At 35.3% G+C, this 15,652-nt stretch overlaps 1 protein-coding gene across 1 annotated transcript in view; it reads left to right on the top strand.

Moving 5' to 3' along the window:
- Positions 1-15,652, top strand: part of ADAMTS6 (ADAM metallopeptidase with thrombospondin type 1 motif 6) — a gene marked incomplete at both ends in the record, with an annotated part of 150,480 nt that overhangs the window by 113,465 nt on the left and 21,363 nt on the right. Inside the window, 3 exons of the mRNA XM_084305203.1 lie at positions 757-837; positions 5,690-5,853; positions 7,602-7,740. Coding sequence (XP_084161329.1) covers positions 757-837; positions 5,690-5,853; positions 7,602-7,740 — 384 coding nt within the window. The remainder of the gene's footprint in view (positions 1-756; positions 838-5,689; positions 5,854-7,601; positions 7,741-15,652) is intronic.

Raw genomic sequence — 15,652 nt, 5'->3', positions numbered from 1 at the left:
CCTGGACATAAGAAAAGGATTGATGTAACAGAGTTAGTTCAGCTCAGTGAGGGGGCCACTAAGATTAGTGGGTGCTGGAGCAATTACTGCTCTGTTAGTAGAGGTTGAGGGAACTGGGCTTATTTAGCCTGGGAGAGAAAAGACTTGTGGGGACTGGATACCATCCTTCCAAATCTCTGAGGATGTTATGGTGAAAACAGAGCCAGACTGTTCACAGTGGTGGATGTGTGGTGGGAGGAGCAGAGACTATGTCTATAAATTGAAACAAGACATGTGCTGACCCAATGGAAGGAAAAACATTTTCCCAGGAGTGGATCAGGTTGCCCAGAAGGATTGTACAGTTTCTAGCTTTGGAGTTCCTTATAACACTACACAACTATAACGTGTTGACAAACCTGGTCTTACCTCCTAGCTAGTAGTAAGAAGTTGTTCTAAATGAATGTCTCCAGATCCTTTCCAACCTGAATTATTCTATGATCTTATGGTCATTTTATATATTAGTTACTTGTAATATACTTGAGAAGACTTTATTATCATTAAAAAAACGAATTCCTAAATTCACATTAAATTCTTTCTATCACAGTCAAATGTATTTGAACTTTAAAGACATTTCTATGCATCACATAAATGAAAATATGCAAATACATTTGAATTCCATGCTTCTTACTGTTTTTTAGTAGTGAATAATTTATTAATGGCTAGTTTCATGACTAATATTGTTTAAGATAATGAGAAAAAGTTATCTTTCTTTTACAGGCTATATGGAAGTGATTCAAATTCCAAGAGGTTCTGTGCACATTGAAATAAGAGAAGTGGCAATGTCAAAGAACTACATTGGTAAGAGCATGGTTTAAATAGCAGACTGTTACTAAGTTGGATTTTCTGATATGATTCAGGAATAGATATTTCTGATATGACCAAACCGTACATATATTAGAAGCTGCAGAGGGAATAGTAGTTGTTAGTCTTAATCTGTGGTCAGACAGTTAGAGCAGGTGGTTAGGATGTATTCTCCTGAGTGGAGCTAATGGAATGCATCATGTGATTCCTCCTTGTATACAGTGCAAAATCAGGTCAGTTTTACTGTAGTTACGGAGTCAGACTTGGAGCTAGAGTGGATGAGGAACACTCAAGTGATCTACTGTCCCTCTCTGAGGTAATGTCTTACACCTGAGGAAGTCTCTGATCTTAGGGAACCATACTGTTTCAAAACATCATTTTTTGCTTGGAATGATTATTCAACAACAGTCATGGTTGCTTAAATACAATAATAATGCCTCCTTATCTTAAGGCAGTTGAATGTAATAACTCCACAGTGTTTCTGTGTTGCTGCTTTGTAGGGACTTGATGCCATTTCTGTTTTATAGATAGGGGAAAATGGGGTGCAGAAAAGCTATGGGCTTTATTGAGATCATACAGGAAGCCTGTGGTAAAACAGAATTAAATTCAAATGCCCAGATTATCCCTTGTTTCCTTTAAGATTGTGTTAAATTTGCTTTTCAGCTTTTAAATATTGGTGTGTACAGATCTAGCTTTATCAAACTCAAAAAGAGCATGCATTTCTGACAGCTCCTGTAGTCTGATTTGCATAGCATTTGTTCACAGTAGTGCAGAGAGCTGATCAGTGCTGCCAGAAACTAACAGATAAACACAAACAGAAGCTGTTAACCTGTTTAGGCATAATGACAACTGACTAGGCTATTTTTTCAGTCTGTTCTGCATGTAATTAGTATAAAGAATAGCAATGTGTTGGAAAGGACTATAATGAATGTTAGTAGGACGGACAATAACATCCCTAGATACATTAATTGCTAAATTGATTGTATTGATGATAATGGTGCCTTTTACTGTTGGATGCTTTTTCCTTTCTTTTTGCCTGCCCCTACAATCATGTAATTTGGCAGATTTTCTTTCTCCCTTCATTCTGCGGGGGATAGTAACATCCACTACTCCAGCAGTAAAGAGTGCTTGTTATTCTTTCAGCATCACACCCCCCATGTCAAAATATGTGAGTAACATTGATCAAATATCCTACAATGACTTTTGAGACAGAGGTGGTAGTGGAAGAGAGGCATATAATGCAGACTAATGTGGTTGCTCTATGCTAAGAACCATATTGTCAAAAGAATGTTTTGTTAACATGGACATTTAGGCTAATATTAATGTCATATTTAGTACACAGATTCCATTAAGATACTTGTATTTCTGATTCTGTGGGTAGCTGAAAATAAATACAGGAGTTAAATAGAATAAACCAGATACTCTTAGTTACTACCATTAAGTTTGTTATAAATTTTGCTTATAAATCAGAGGAATGTGATCTGGAGCAGTATTTAAGTCAGTACCATCAGCACCAAATGAATGAAAAAAAATGCCAATTTTTTAACTTCAATAACAAATATAGGCAACTTTTTTGATATTTAATTTGGCCACAGATCTAAAAAGGTAAAGTGGTACATAGCTGTTTTTTCAGTCTGCTTCTTACAATTTCAAGAGGGTTCCTGATTTTCAGGCCCTCTCTTCAATACCTTGCTAAATGCCACAGAAGCCCTTGCTAATTTCAGGGGGATTTCTTTCCTTGTGTTTACAACTTTGAAAGGAACCATTATATCCTATTGTAAGTTAATACTAAGTTGCAAGGACTGTTTCCTTTTTTTGTTGGAATGTTTTGTACCATGAATGTGAACCAGATCACTGTTCAAGGATCAGCAGTTTTGGGGGAAAGGAATGCTTATAATTTGTTTGCTCCCTAAAAACAACTATGCAAGCAAGATGGCAGCTAAAAAATAGTTTATTATGTTAAAATGCATACTTCTAGAGTATCATTTTATAGATGCTTCTTTAGTGGCAGTGTCAACTTCACAACTTCCCCATCTTTATGGAGTTCCTCTCTGTTGTTCAGGACGGATGTTTTGTGGTCACACCATGAACCAGATTAGAGAACTGATTCAGCTGAAAATAACCATTTACACATATTATTATGTTTTGGTCTATGTGTACTGCTGCCAAATATGTGACCACAGTCTAAGAAATAAATTTCTCCATTTGGAAATATACAAAAAAGAAAGAAAGAAAAAAACTCTCTCATACTGTTTTCAATGTTTCCTCTGTTCTTTTCAGTTAGTAGGGTCTCTAACTTGCAGCAAACATCCCACAGTTCCTGAACTAAAATCCAGTTATTTTCCAAACCCTGGCCTCAAATTTAGGAAGCAGTTAGATATTTGGCAATCTCAAGTAGCTCAGTCAGCACCTGTCCTCCCTGCCCCCATCTCAGGCTTATAATTTCTGCACCAGTATCACTCCTAGTGCTGTGGCAACAAAACCACGTTACTGCAGCTGCATAAATAATAATTTATTTTTTTAAATGATCTGACCACAAATAATCCAACAATAAAATTGCCCGTTCCCAGAGCTGCTGAAAAAATGTATGTTTAAGAATGCTGTTATCTTCCCTTAATTGGATTGATCTGAGCTGACATCTTTGCTTATATTCCCCCTATGCAACAATATGTTGTGTGCTAATTTCCTGTGGGCTTCCTGCATTCTCAAGTTCTAATAAATTATTTAATTATTAACTTGTTTCTTCTGTCTTATATGCTAATAATTATGTCAGTGCTTCATCATAGTCATGTAATTATATTATTGGAATGCTATTCACAGCTGTGTCCTTCACCTGTGCATAACAATGCATATTAAGCAAATCTGTTCACAGAATGCAAACATATTTTTCTTTTGCAGGCAAGTAAAAAACAAAAAAGGGTATAGCATACACACAGTTGATAGTACAAGCACAGAATTTCAGAAAGATTTATTATATAAGCATCATGTATGAGAATATTTCTACCCTTTGCTCACTTAAAAGTTTCATTAGAAGTTTTGGCTCTATGGAGATGTGACCACTAATATAAGACCAATGCTCATGTGTAACATAGTTATGTATTGTAATAGGACAAAGGATAATGGCTTTAAACTAAAAGAGGGTAAATTTATGTTAGATATAAGGAAGAAGTTCTTTACTGTGAGCGTGGTGAGGCACTGGCACAGGCTTCCCAGAGAAGCTGTGGATGCCCCATCCGTGGAGGTGTTCAAGGCCAGGCTGGATGGGGCTTGGAGCAACCTGGGCTGGTGGGAGGTGTCCCTGCCTGTGGAAATGGGGTTGGAACTAGGTGATCCTCAAAATCCCTTCCAACCCAAACCATTCTGTGATTTTTTATTTCATATACCCGCTTAAAATAGATAAATAGTGGGAGTACTATTCCTTTCTTTTAGTATGTTACTGCCTGCAATTTATCTTGTTTTCTTATGCATGTTTTTTATTCTCTGCTTCTTGTACTACAAAAGCCATATAGACAATAGAGAATCTGAACTACTTTGAGAGTTTAAAATAAGTGACTGTGTGAAAGCTAGTTTCTTCACTCAAAGCACATACATGTTTCCAGATTAAATCCAGGAAAGTTAATGGAGTAAAATTTTGCTACAGAAAGGCATTCTTTTTCAGACTTTATGGTGGTGTTGGAAATGGTTACTAATCCCTGATGAATACGGCCGTCACCACCATAATGTTACTTCCTCACCATCTCTTGTTCATATGAATGCTCTCCGGATCAATTCAAATCAATAGAAAATTTGAGCATCATTCAGAATTTTTTCCTAACTGTTCAAGGTAAAACCTCTGTGTACACAGCTGTAGTTGAGAATAAAACTTCATCATAAATTGTCTTCTCCTTATGGCTGTGCCATGAGTTTGTAAAATTCCTATCTAGTAAAAGCAGTGCTTGTTTTGCCTCAAAATCCAAAGCTGTTTGATTGTGTATTTACAGCCATGATCTTGCCTTTAAGAGCACGCTTTATGTAAAGTAAACATAAATGATGAATAACCAGTGATCTTCATCATTATCTTGTCCAGAAGGCAATATCTAATTAACAGAATATTCACCTTAAGATACAAAGTCAGTTTCATGTTTAGAAATGTAATCTCATAAAATATTGAATAATATATGCTTGTCCAGCCTAATTGGTCAGTTAGCTAAGAAATCTGTTTGTTATCTACAGTACTTACATGGATTAAGGCTGTAAATTAATAATAATAAAATATCTTGGCAGATGAAATAGCTAGTATTTGTTTTTGTAGTAGAAATGCCTTGGATTTATGCTTTAAGAAGGAAAAAAGAAAATGGGCAGAGACAACAAAGTAAACTGATTGGGACCATACTTCAAAGTCAATCTTTTTTTTTCTCTCTCAGCATGATATGTGATATCTTTCTTATGCTTGAACAGATGAAATCTTAATTATTAATGATAATCTTAATTAATCTTAAATTAGATTGGTAATTGATAATACATTTGAGACCTACATATGTCTTAAGCAGAACAGCATACATTGCAGGTGGGTTTAGTTTTAAAGTTGAAGATATATTTCAGGTTGCACAAGGCACTGTTATTTCCAATATAGCATCTGCATGTTGAAATCTGCAAAGTGTACCTGCACATTAAAGTTCATGATAGAGACAGTATTTTCAAACTGTATGAGGGATATTTTAACCAAGGCTAAAGAAGAACATTTGTTGAAAAAACAATGATAGAGAGCTGAAACTCATATACTTCTAACAGAGTAGTAGTTTAATTTGTAATGGCTTCTCCATTATAAATGCTGCTTCCAATTTTTAGGTGGCTTGTATTTTTTTTTAAGCTTTAAAATCTGAAGAGGATGACTACTATATTAATGGTGCCTGGACTATTGACTGGCCAAGAAAGTTTGATGTTGCTGGAACAGCTTTCCATTACAAGAGGCCAACAGATGAACCAGAGTCTTTGGAAGCACTAGGCCCTACTTCAGAAAATCTCATAGTCATGGTAAAGTTTACAATTAATACATTTCTGAAATCTGAAATAAGTTTTTATGTTCTGAGGAAATATAAGACCATGAACAAAATCAGAATAGGTCACAGGCTGTGCTGGGACTTTTTGCATTTGTATTTTAATTCACTTTTCCTCTTTTTTAAGACTGATGGGTAGATACTGTGATGGAAAAGGTGTAAAGTTAGAAGAGCCCTGGGAAGCATCACAGGAAATGCCCTATCTGTGTTAAGTGTGCTTCAGAATAGTAGTAGCAAAAGTTGTAAATTAAATATATTTTGTATTTCTGTGTATTTCTGATACATGGAATTGTTAAAATATAGCATACAGTAATTGCATCAGACTATGACTGTGATGTTTAATGTGTACACAGCAGCATTGTTTTTTTCCTTACAGGTCTGTAGTTGTCAGTGGTTTTAATCATGGCCTTAGTATTTCTATTTGACCTGCGTTAAAGTATGTTTTGAGATAAATTGCTATGAATCGATGGTACAAAATATTTGAATGTAGCAGAAGAAAATATGACCAGGGTGCTTGTAGCCTGTCTCTGACAGTAGTCAGTAATGAGCCCTACTGTATCGCTCTGTTGTGTTGAAGAAGAGTATAAGACTAAGGTGAAACTTGATCAGTATATTCTATCAGCTGCCAGTTTTGCAGTTTAGGGATTGCTTGAGCCAGACAGGATATTTTTCTGTATAGAATGATTGTTGCCTGGATAATTACATTTTAGTCAGTGTTCTTAAGTGTTTGAATGCAGTTTTTTCTTTGTTTGTTTTACTGTAGCTGTGGATAAACTGGGGAGTTCATATAGAATGAGTTTCATAAAGATTATAGCGCCTCTTCTCATTTGGTCAGTCTCTATGAGTTTTGTATTGAATCTCTTTTGGCTAATAGTTAGGTAAATATACTTTTACAAAATACAATAGAATGTAGAAGGAGTTGAGAAATAGCTCTTAGATATGTCAGATGCTGCACCTGACGCCAAAAAAAAAAAAAAAAAAGTTTGGTAGATAATCAGACACTAGTGTTCAGCAGGTGGTATGTGGAAGTGCACTGCATTTCAACAGTCATGGTAGATAAAGCACATGGTGATTGTTGCACTTCCATCTGTATCACCTACAGTGGTGCAGCTGTAGTGATAGTTTTGATATTCCTTTAAAGGAACCACTGCTGTGATTCCATTAGTTTAATGCTGCTAGCTAATGCATTACGGGAAAACAGTAACCTCAGCAACAATCTGTTTCTGTGTTACTATTTTTACTATTATTAATTACTAGAAGTATTAAACAAGGGCAGGGCTCGGTTCATAACTACTACATGGGTAGCTCTTTACAAGATTTCAGTGAGAATTGCTGCATGTTTGCGTAGTAACGTCTGTAACCTACTTTGACCCCAAGTAATGATTCAGTTACCAAATTAATTTCCATTAATTAATACATTAATTTATGAAGACTGGCTTTTTAGAACTTTTATGTCAAAAATAAAGAAGTGACAAAAGTTGTGAAGTTGTGGTGTCAATGGCAAAAGGTGGCTCACCACCTTAATGCAATAATACTTTTTGTTTGTATGCATCTGCATCTTATAAGTCAGTTCAGATTCACTTGGAAATACCGTACATAACTACTGTGGCTTCCTTTATTACTTTTTCCCCTTCCACAAGACATAACACATGCCTAGATTAATGTCACTGTAGTTGCCCTCTGCTTGCCTGTTTTAATGGTATAACCAGTTGTTTTCAACTACAGATTCTGCTACAGGAACAAAATTTGGGTATAAGGTATAAATTCAATGTTCCCATCTCTCGCACTGGCAGTGGAGACAATGAAGTTGGCTTTGCGTGGAATCATCTGCCTTGGTCAGAATGTTCTGCCACTTGTGCTGGAGGTAAGACACCAGGCAGTCAAGTTACAGGGTAAACTGAATTGCAAGATACACTTTATTACATAAATATGTAGGTAACTAATTGAAAACGTTTCTTTCAGACATACTTCAAAGCTTAACTTAGAAAAAGAACATTTATTTTATTATATTGGATTTTGCTGTTTTCAAGTACATTTAATGTGTTCAGATCTTCTTGTTAAATACAGTGTATCTTGGCACAGTGTGTCTCTTCTGAGGCTTCTTCTGAGATTCTCTTGAAGCTGGGATGTTTGCTTTTCACAGGAGCTTTCTTGATAAAGGACACCAGAAGTTTTAAGTAAGGAAATTAATAAACCAAAGGGAAATAAGGCAACTATAAATAAAGAGATATGTCCGTGTGTGTGTTTGTAGGTATTCTTCATATATCCGAGTCAGCCTTTCCACCCTCCAGCCACCAAAGTTTAGGTTACATACTGGTAGTCTCTGTAGGAGGTGATAGCAATTGGATTATACTTCCCAGCCCATAGCAGTGTCTGTGATTGTTGCCTATTGGCAGCGATGGGGGATTTGTAGGTTGTCCCACGTGATTCATCATGGGTGCCTTTTGCCCACAATTTACTATATTCCTAATCCTCCCTCTAGTGGCCACCAATGCAATTCTTTACCTCTGGCTGGGAGAGCAGGACAGTTGGCTTTCTTCAAAGCCAACACCATTGCTGCTGCATGGACTGGTGAGTAGAAGTGCTGTGTGAACAGTATCTATCTTCTCTCTGGAGACTGAATGCATCATCCCCAACATATCTCAATTTCAGAAGAAATGGGAGAGAGCTGTAAATTGATGAAAGAATTTCAGTTTTCTGAAGCACTGTGCACTGACTGTAGCAAGAGGAAGAATTATTTATTTATTTTAACGAATCTGTGGACCAAATATTTGTCCTTTTCCTTTTTTTTCTGGCTACTGGAGGTATTCATGTTTGGAATCATCTTGATTTATCTCTGGTGGATCCTGCTGTGGCTGTTACTAGTTGTTTGCAGTTTAAATACAGCAGTTTGCTTAGCTATAGGTAAGATGCAAAGGATAGTACAAATTCTGTTCTGTACATCTAAACAGAAAGTCTTGAAACAAAATAGAGGAGGTTGCCTAATTTCTCCAATACTTTATTGTTCATTTGTAGTATTCCTTTAATCAAGTGGGTGATAGGTTGCTCTTTTAATTAATATTTTAATATTGGTGAGTCTGGTAGGAAAAGAAAGGTTTTAAAGATGTAGAAGTGAAGGACATAGACTGAAAGTGCTTTTCTTAGAGTAAAAGAAGGTTCCAAGTATCAGAAACTTACAGGTACTGTGAAATCCTATTTTGATGATAACAATGGGTTAATGATCCTTTTGGTTTGAACATATGGTGTGTTCTTTTGATGGTTCCGTGGAGCTGGACTTGATCCTTGTGGGTCTGTTCCAACTCAGGGTATTCTACAATTCTATGATTAACAATTCTTTTGAAGTTACAGGAAAGCTTCCATTGATTTAGACAGTGACAAGATTATACAGATCTTCCATCACCTAAGTCATTGTCATTTCAGAGATTCCAAAGTATACAAAGGAAAAAAATAATTGGCTCTGAAGAAGTAGGCATTTGTTTAGATAAAAACAGTTTGACATAATTATGTTTTAAGGAAATATATGTGAATCTCTGATAACCCTATACATTTATTAATCATCTGAAACTTTCTTTGGAAGGGTTTTCTTCAGTAGCTTACAGCGTTCAAACCAGAGACATTTCTCTTGTTTAGCTTAGCATAATGATATATTATGATCACTTATTTTCACTGAGACTTCTGCTTAGGGAATCTGTTTCATTGTAGCTATAAGTCAAATTTTAAAACTATTTGATTTAACCATGTGAATACCAATAGAATACTATACTCCCCAGTTTATGATACACCTTCTGCCATGTACCAAAAGAAGACACAATTCTAGAAAGGATCTGAGTAGTGGAAAAAGAAAAGGGAGACAAAAGATTGTAGAGACAGAGAACGTAACTGGAAAAGCTAGCTAATATAAATAAGAAGCATGAGAAAACTCAGAAATGAAACCACTAGATTACTTTGTTTATTTCTGTAGGATTCATTATGAAGTCCATTATCGCAATTTACCTTTAGAAGAGAAGTTTTCCTCTATATCAAAGGACAACAAAATACTCAGAATTGAATATAATTTATTACTAAAAGCAAAATAAAAAAGACAGTGAGTATATGTGAGGAATATTAGTATGGAAGGGGTTTTTTTTAATTATTTTTTAATAAAATTAAAGAGAATTTTATATAGTGGCTTTGGGACAGACTGTGAACAGGTTAAAGGTATCTACATTTTCCTGCCTCTTACAACAGTTGGTGTTGCTGAACTGTAGTGGAAAGACATTAAAGATTTGATAATCATATGATATTCCTTCTTTATCCAGGAAAGCTTATGATGAAGTAGAGCCAGATACACTTTTATGTCAAAGCATAGGCTTTATATCAAAGCTGTAGGCAAACCTAAATTCTTATCAACACATTTAGCTGCTATGCATCTCTGAATGTCTGTATTCTAATGTTTTTGTTTGTTTTGTTTTTTTTGTCTAGACATATGTTATGCTTAAAAAAGCTGTCTTAAAAGAATGTCAAATTTGCATGTATTTAGAAGCCAGGAAATTATGGAAGGAAAGATGACTATGAAATCTTAAATTGTTTTCTGTGGTTGCTCTAGAAACATGGACCAGTTGAGCAGGGACCATTCTCTGATCCTGAAGCTGTGTCACAGACTATCATGGTTCCACTCCACTATACTTAGGTATAGCTCCCCCTAGATATGACTGACTGTATCTGCATTACACAGCATTTGGCCAAGTCTGGGACTCTGAAGACATAGTTATTACTTGGTATATGTTGTGTTATTCAGAGTATCTAACAAAAAGGCAAGAGCTGGATTTTGGCAGCACCAGTAAATTGTTCTGGAGTTTCGTATCTTGCAGAAGTGTCTAGGCTTGTGATGTCTCTTATTTATAGCCTTTTGAGAGCAATCCCCTGCATTCAGAGATTCCTAGAGCTTCTCGTAGATCTGTCTTGGAGACGAATTACTGGAGCAGTCAAGGGGCAAGCCGAGAAGCAATTGATTCTGTCCTATTTAGTGGCTTAAATACCTGTCTGTCTGTGTATGAACCTACAATCTGTAATTAAATGGTAGCATGCTGTTTGTTCCATTGGACAATGGAACCATCTTACGTTCATCTTGTGCTGATGAGTCACTTCTGAATAGTTAAGGCATTTAAACTTTTAATACAGGACCTCTGTTCTCAGACCTGTTTCAGTTTTGCAGAATAGCAAGACTATGCTGTAAAAGGAATTGCAGGAAGAAGGAGGAGGTTTTTATGCTTATGACAGCTAAATGCTGTGCTGGAACTCTGGATTTCATTCCTGCCTTGCTTGTCTGGTTTTGTGTGATACGGAGCACTCACAGTGCACATTACACCCTTGCTAATTAGCAGTTCACCACTATCTGGAAATCTGTCTGTATGTATGAAGCATGCCATGAAGTTCATTACATGAGGTGCGTGTAAAACAAAGTATTTTGAAAACTTATCTGAACACCTGATATCAATGGATTCTTTCCACAGTAGAGTCTTTATCTCCATGCCCCCTCTATTCTTTATAGAGAAGTCTAGAAGATAAATTAACTTGCGAAGAAAGTAGTTAAATGCTTAGATTGCATGTAAAAGACAAAAAAGTCAATCTTACATGAGAGATTGTAAACGGTGTATTTAGTAGTGTCATTCATGTTATAAGATAAAAGAACAGAATATTCCATAGATGCTCTGCAAGTGAGCATCATATTCTGTACAATAAACTACACAGAAATCATTTCTCCAAAATCTGAGATTTATTTTGCTATTTTTTGAGTTTTTCCAAATGCAGGTTCTTCAGATTTACCAGATTTACCTTAAAGCCTCACCCAGTAGCAGACAACTCTTTTCTGGATTCAGGTACTCAGATGTAGGTTGAGAATACAATTTCATTCATTTTTATTATCTGCCTCTTAGTGTATGTTCTTGGGAATTCAGGATTGCAACTTTTCTTTTTGTACACTAGGATGATTGTTTTCTGTATTGAAAAACTTCTTTTTTAAATACAAGTTTCTACTGCCTCATCTCGTTCTTTCTCCTTCGGAACGTTATGTAGAAGTGAACTACACAAATTCTCCATATTAATTTCCCCTTTTCCCTGAAATTACACTTCTACTCCAAGTCAAAAGTTTTCAAAAGGAACTTATATTATCTTGTACAAGTCTTTCTTTAGCTGATAGAAATTAAATTTTCCCCTCAAGCTTTACCAAAGCTTCATCTCATAAAGTGTTTTATTTAGCACATATGAAGTTGCCCTGCTTGAAAGCCAAAGCCTTTATAGGTTAAGATGCAATCTTTTCAGGTTGCATAATGGATATGTTCAGTGAGAGAAATAGTATTACCAAGCCCCAGTGCTAGCTGTTGCATTTATTAGCTTTAGCTTGCAGGTTTTTTAGCTTTTATTAGCTTGCAGGTTTTTTTTTTTCTGTTTCAGCTATCTGTTTACCATAGTGCAAGGGCCTCAGTAAGCTACAAGACTACAAAAACATCGTCAGAGAATACCAAAAGGTACAGTTCAAGTTTATCTGCACAGAAATGAGTGGAACAGGAGAGAGCACAGGTAATTTAGATGGATGGATGGATGAACAGGTCCCTGGAATTCAGAAAAATCTGAAGACAGCAACAAAAGATCTTTTTAAGGAAATGTTTATTTAACTATTTACAAGAAAATCTGGGAAAGGGAAAGCTAGAATACACAGAAGGAGCAAATAAAATGAGGGCTGGAAGGAGAAGAAAAATGAGCTACAATGGAATTGTAGTTTATTTACACTTCTGCCTGTCTTTCGTTATATGGTAACTTGTAGCTTTTTGAGTGTAAGTCTGTGACTTTGTCCAGATCCGTAAGTATTCTTAACAAGAAAATGTACTGCTAGTGGTGGTGTTTAAAAAATCCAGCAAATGAAGGGAAAAAATATCATTCCATATATTTTTTTATTTTGTGTAAATTAATAATAAGCCACAGTAAGTGCATATTTTATTTTATTTTATTTTATTTTATTTTATTTTATTTTATTTTATTTTATTTTATTTTATTTTATTTTATTTTATTTTATTTTATTTTATTTTATTTTATTTTATTTTATTTTATTTTATTTTATTTATTATTCCATACTAATTGAAAACTTATCGGTAAATGGCAACAAATGACAGCATTTATTATCTGGAGTTTAGTGGTACCCTAAGCATTGATTTTGATGTTGTTTATTCTATGAAAGTTCAACTCCAGATGAGTTAAATATCTCACATACTTGTATTTTTTTAATTAAGTGTTCAGTCAGTATGGTATTATAAGTAAACTTACTGCTGCCCAGTTTCCTTTGCTGGTGATCACTGTTACAGAATGGTGCCTACTGTGTTTTCAGTTTTGTTTTTTTTTTTTTTTTTCATGCCCTCAGATGAATTATGTCTTTGGACAAATAAAATATACTTGTCCTCATCAAGGAAAATGTAAGTTTGGCTCTGTGATGAACATCTTGTGATCTGATGAGTGAGCTCAGAAAATATGTCTGGGTTAACCAGCATGCACTAGTTTTTGTGATGCAAGCTTCACTATGTACTGGCATCTTTATAATTAACTGTTGCAATCGCAAACCACAATTTTGGGGGATTGCTTTTAAAAATAGATACAGCATTTACATGCCTGCAATTTTAATTTAAGAATAAAATGTGCTCCATGTAATTTAAAATTTGGCTGCTGAAAGTCATGCAGACTATTTGTGAATTGAAATCTGCAAAGCATCTCAATTCTCTGGAGAATGTGGTCACTAAACCACTGGAGTTTTGTTTTCTATTAGAATTGCATTGACCAGTTATGAGGACATTTTATGTTTTTTATTATAAACTATAAATCTGTAGATTTGAAAGCAGCGTGTTTCTGTCTAACCACTTGTAATTATTCCCCCAAGAGTTTCAATGAACTTGTTTAGCTATGCTTTTTAGATTATTTAGATTATTTAGAGAGAGACCATATACTCATAGAGTTAATATTTAGATTATTTAGAGAGAGACCATATACTCATAGAGTTGATAATTTAATTTTTTTTTTTCAAGTTCCTCAAGGCTTAAATAAGTTGTAGCTGTTGTCTGGGTAAAAATTGCATTCCAGGCTTTTCCATTTCTTCCTGTTGTTTTGAATTTAGAATCTTATTTGTTTTTATGAGATACTATTTTAAATAACACCAATTAGACAGTTTCCTTAATCCATACCTATGTTTCTTGTATCACAAATTATATACTGTGTGGCAAGATGGTGCAGAACATTTTAAAGCTGAATTAACATATCTGCATGGCATGGATTAAGAATTCTTAAGAATAGGGGTGAATGCTGTTTTTTGAGTGATATGCTACCTGACCAATGTTCAATAAATTACATGTCTGGTTTTGTTTTGGTTTATTTTATTGAAAACTAAGCACAATGATAGACTATCACAGATAGAAATTGGTGAGAAAAGGGGTTAAGTGTGATGTGATGGGTCTTGCTTGACTAGTTGTATCTATTGTAATAGACAAATTATTTTGTAGACTAAGGAAATGTAGAAGTTCCATTTATGTAGACTTCTGTAAGGCTTTTCTTGTCACCTACACCTAATAAAGAATTAGAAAAGATTAGTACACAAGAGGCACTCTTAAAAATGTGAAGTACTGGGCCACGTGGCATTGAACCTCATGGGCATCTTAAAGACTTGTCATCAGATCTCAGTTTTTCTTGTTCTGATGGTAGCATAAATAAGAATGAAAGCTCTGATGAAATTGGTTGATAATGCAGTGCTAGAAGACATATGGGGAAGATCAGTATATTATGTTGTAGTTATAATCACTGGATAAGGCACTAGTAAAATCGCTGTGGAGTACTGGGCATGGTTTGTATTAACTGGCTGTTAATGCATCTAGAATGAAAATCAGAGTGTAGTATCAAAGGTGTGAATTTCAGAGAAGATAGTACGTGTGGGTTTAAGGCAGAGCTTGAGCAGTTTATGAAAGGAATTACTTAGAGTGGTTCTCAGAAATACAGAAGGGAATTATTTCTATTTGTATCTTGCCATGTGCTAAGCTTATTTAATTAATAACATAAGATCTGATTGAATTTAACCCTTTCTTGTAATTAAAGTATTATCTGCTGAGAATGCTATGGTGGAACGTCTCTGAGTGAATTGTAAATATCTTTGATACCTGATGGATGATTGTCTGAAATGTGTGTGTTAACACAGTTGGCAGCTGTGGGGAGGCATGTCCTTCAGGAGGACCTTTAGTGCCTCCCATGCACTTTTGAGTACTCCAAATGGACTAACTATCTAGCAAAATAGAACTTTCCTAATATGTACAGCACCTAAATTGAAAAGTAGTGCAGGTTGAAAACTTGCAGAAATTGTTATTTTCTCTTTATTTTGTTCATGTAGATTTGTGTTTGTAAGATACTATTGGAAAACAGTCTGGCAACTTTATGCACTATGTAATGGTATCCACAGTTGTCTAGTAGCGTGGCATCCAGATATGTGTAGAAAGAAGGAAAAATGAGACAAGCCAGGTAATTGGTTTACGTGGCTGACCTGTAAGACACTGTTGTGGCTTAACTGGCAGGCAGCTAAGCACCACACAGCCATTTGCTCACCCCTCTTCCCTGCCTCACCTCTCCCCTCCCCATCCCACATTGTGATGGGGTAGAAAATCAGGATAAAAAGGTAAAACTCATCAGCAGAGATAAAGGCAGTCTTTATCAGAACAGAAAATGAATGTAAAATAATGATAATAATTATGATAAAGGAATAGACAAAGCAAGTG

The sequence above is a fragment of the Netta rufina genome (genome assembly GCF_964035555.1).
Source record: "Netta rufina genome assembly, chromosome: Z".
Taxonomy (NCBI): domain Eukaryota; kingdom Metazoa; phylum Chordata; class Aves; order Anseriformes; family Anatidae; genus Netta; species Netta rufina.
This window is presented reverse-complemented; position numbering and strand designations above follow the sequence as displayed.